This window comes from Rhododendron vialii, chromosome 1a (genome assembly GCF_030253575.1).
Source record: "Rhododendron vialii isolate Sample 1 chromosome 1a, ASM3025357v1".
Classification (NCBI taxonomy): domain Eukaryota; kingdom Viridiplantae; phylum Streptophyta; class Magnoliopsida; order Ericales; family Ericaceae; genus Rhododendron; species Rhododendron vialii.
Window position 1 is genome coordinate 18,615,453 of NC_080557.1, and position 1,934 is coordinate 18,617,386.

Here is a 1,934-nt window from a genome sequence, read left to right on the forward strand (position 1 = left end):
TTCCCATACCCCACCTAGGAGTCCGTGACCCCGAGACCGGTGACCAGTTGTTCGAGCTAGTTGTGATGACACCCTTTACCAGTGAGGACCAGCACATGGCAGTCGACCCTCAGGACCCACAGCTTAGGGAGCTAGCCGAGAAGATTTGCTGAGAGGGAGAGCGTTGGCTCGAAATAAGAGAGAAGGAATGGATGGAATAGTTGAGAGAGTTTTTTTCGGACTCGTTCCACCTCGTCAGTAGAGTAGGAGTATTAGAATAAGACTCTGAAAGCTTAAGTTGCCCTTGTAAGCACTAAGGCTAGAAAGACTATGTAGTAGGAATGTGTAGGATCGTTTCAACTTGTATTAAGAAATCTTAGTTTAAAGTCTACTTGTTTTATAGTAGAACTCTATGCTTATGATTGTAATATCCTACTTTTCTATGAAAAGCTCGCTTTGTTTTTACGAGTACTGTTACATAAAGAATTGCGTTTAACTTCTAAAAAGTCATAGCTCTTGCAAAAGGAAAATGGGTTAGTTAGACTAAAACTCACCCTTTCAATTTTTACTTGTAGATGGTGAACCGACGCAGTGGACTAGGTTATGAGAACAGTGAATCCTCTAACACAAACCCCGACCTAGCTCAAATCATGCAAGTGCTCGTAACAGCCTTAAACGCCAACCGCCGAAACCAAAATCGCGATGATGAACCTATGACCCGAACCCGAGCGATGAATGAATTTTGCAAACACCGACCTCCGACCTTCAATGGAGATACCAACCCCACCGTGGCTGAAACGTGGTTAAAAGAAGTCAAGGTGATCCTGGACACCTTGGAGATTACTCGAAATGGAGATCGTGTAGCCTTAGCCACATACCAGCTAAAAGGAGAAGCTCGTTATTGGTGGGATTTGATGGAGATAACCTATACCATAGCCACCATGACCTTCGACAAGTTCGAGACCCTATTTCTTAACAAGTATTTCCCCACCCCTCTTCGTTTGGTCAAGGAACAAGAGTTTCTAAATCCGAAACAAGGAACGATGACCGTTACCCAATACGCGGCCAAGTTCGAGGAACTATCCCGCTACGCTCTAGCCGCCATAGCAACGGAGGACAAGAAAGCGAGAAGGTTTGAATGGGGGCTGACAACTGCTAGAAGGGCTGTGGTGTCTCAAGCCTTTCCCACTTATGCCGGTGCCGTGAAGTGTGCTCTTCGACTAGAGAGTGAGGAAAATGACTTCAAAACCCGATGGAGGAAGGCGACAGGCAACACTGGCAGACCTATCCGAACTCAACCTTTCAACAACAATCGTGGGCCCTACCATACCAAACCCTTCACCCCGTCGCAAAACAACCAACCTTGGAAGATTGCTGCACTAGGACGTGGCAAACAACAGAGGGGCGGCAAAAACATAGCTACAATTCAGTGCTTCAACTGTCAGGCTATGGGCCACTACAAACGTGAATGCCCCCAACCCCGAGGGAGAGAACTGGAAGCTTTGGAGGCCAGAAAGCTCAACGGCCGGGACAAGCCGGATTTGGAAAGCAAAACCCCGGAGGCCTATCACAGCAGCTGAACGGGCAGAACAAAGGGAAGCAGCCTATGGGAACCCAACAGAGCACTGGAGGGCGCATCTTTGCGCTGCAGTCAAAGGAGCAGGAGCAGGATCCCTCTGTGATCCACGGTACGCTACTATTGTACAGTACTTGCGTACAAGCATTGTTTGACTCTGGAGCATCGCATTCGTTTATATCTTCTGCCTGCGTAACTGCTCTAGCACTAGAAACAAAACCCCTAAGTACGAGTACGAAAGTCAAATCGCCGTTGGGGGGGGAGTATAGCTGTTAATTTAGTGTGTAGAGGGTGCGAGGTAGAAATAGCCAACCTACGTCTGACCTGCGACCTCAGAGTGATCGACATAGCGGATTTCGACGTAATCCTTAGAATAAAT

General features: G+C 47.6%; 1 protein-coding gene across 1 annotated transcript; it reads left to right on the plus strand.

The window, feature by feature from the left end:
- The first annotated feature begins 554 nt into the window (after positions 1–554).
- Positions 555–1,559, plus strand: LOC131329060 (uncharacterized). The gene has a single exon (XM_058362118.1). It carries the CDS (start codon positions 555–557, stop codon positions 1,557–1,559), a length of 1,005 nt encoding a protein of 334 aa, XP_058218101.1.
- The last annotated feature ends 375 nt before the right edge of the window (positions 1,560–1,934 follow it).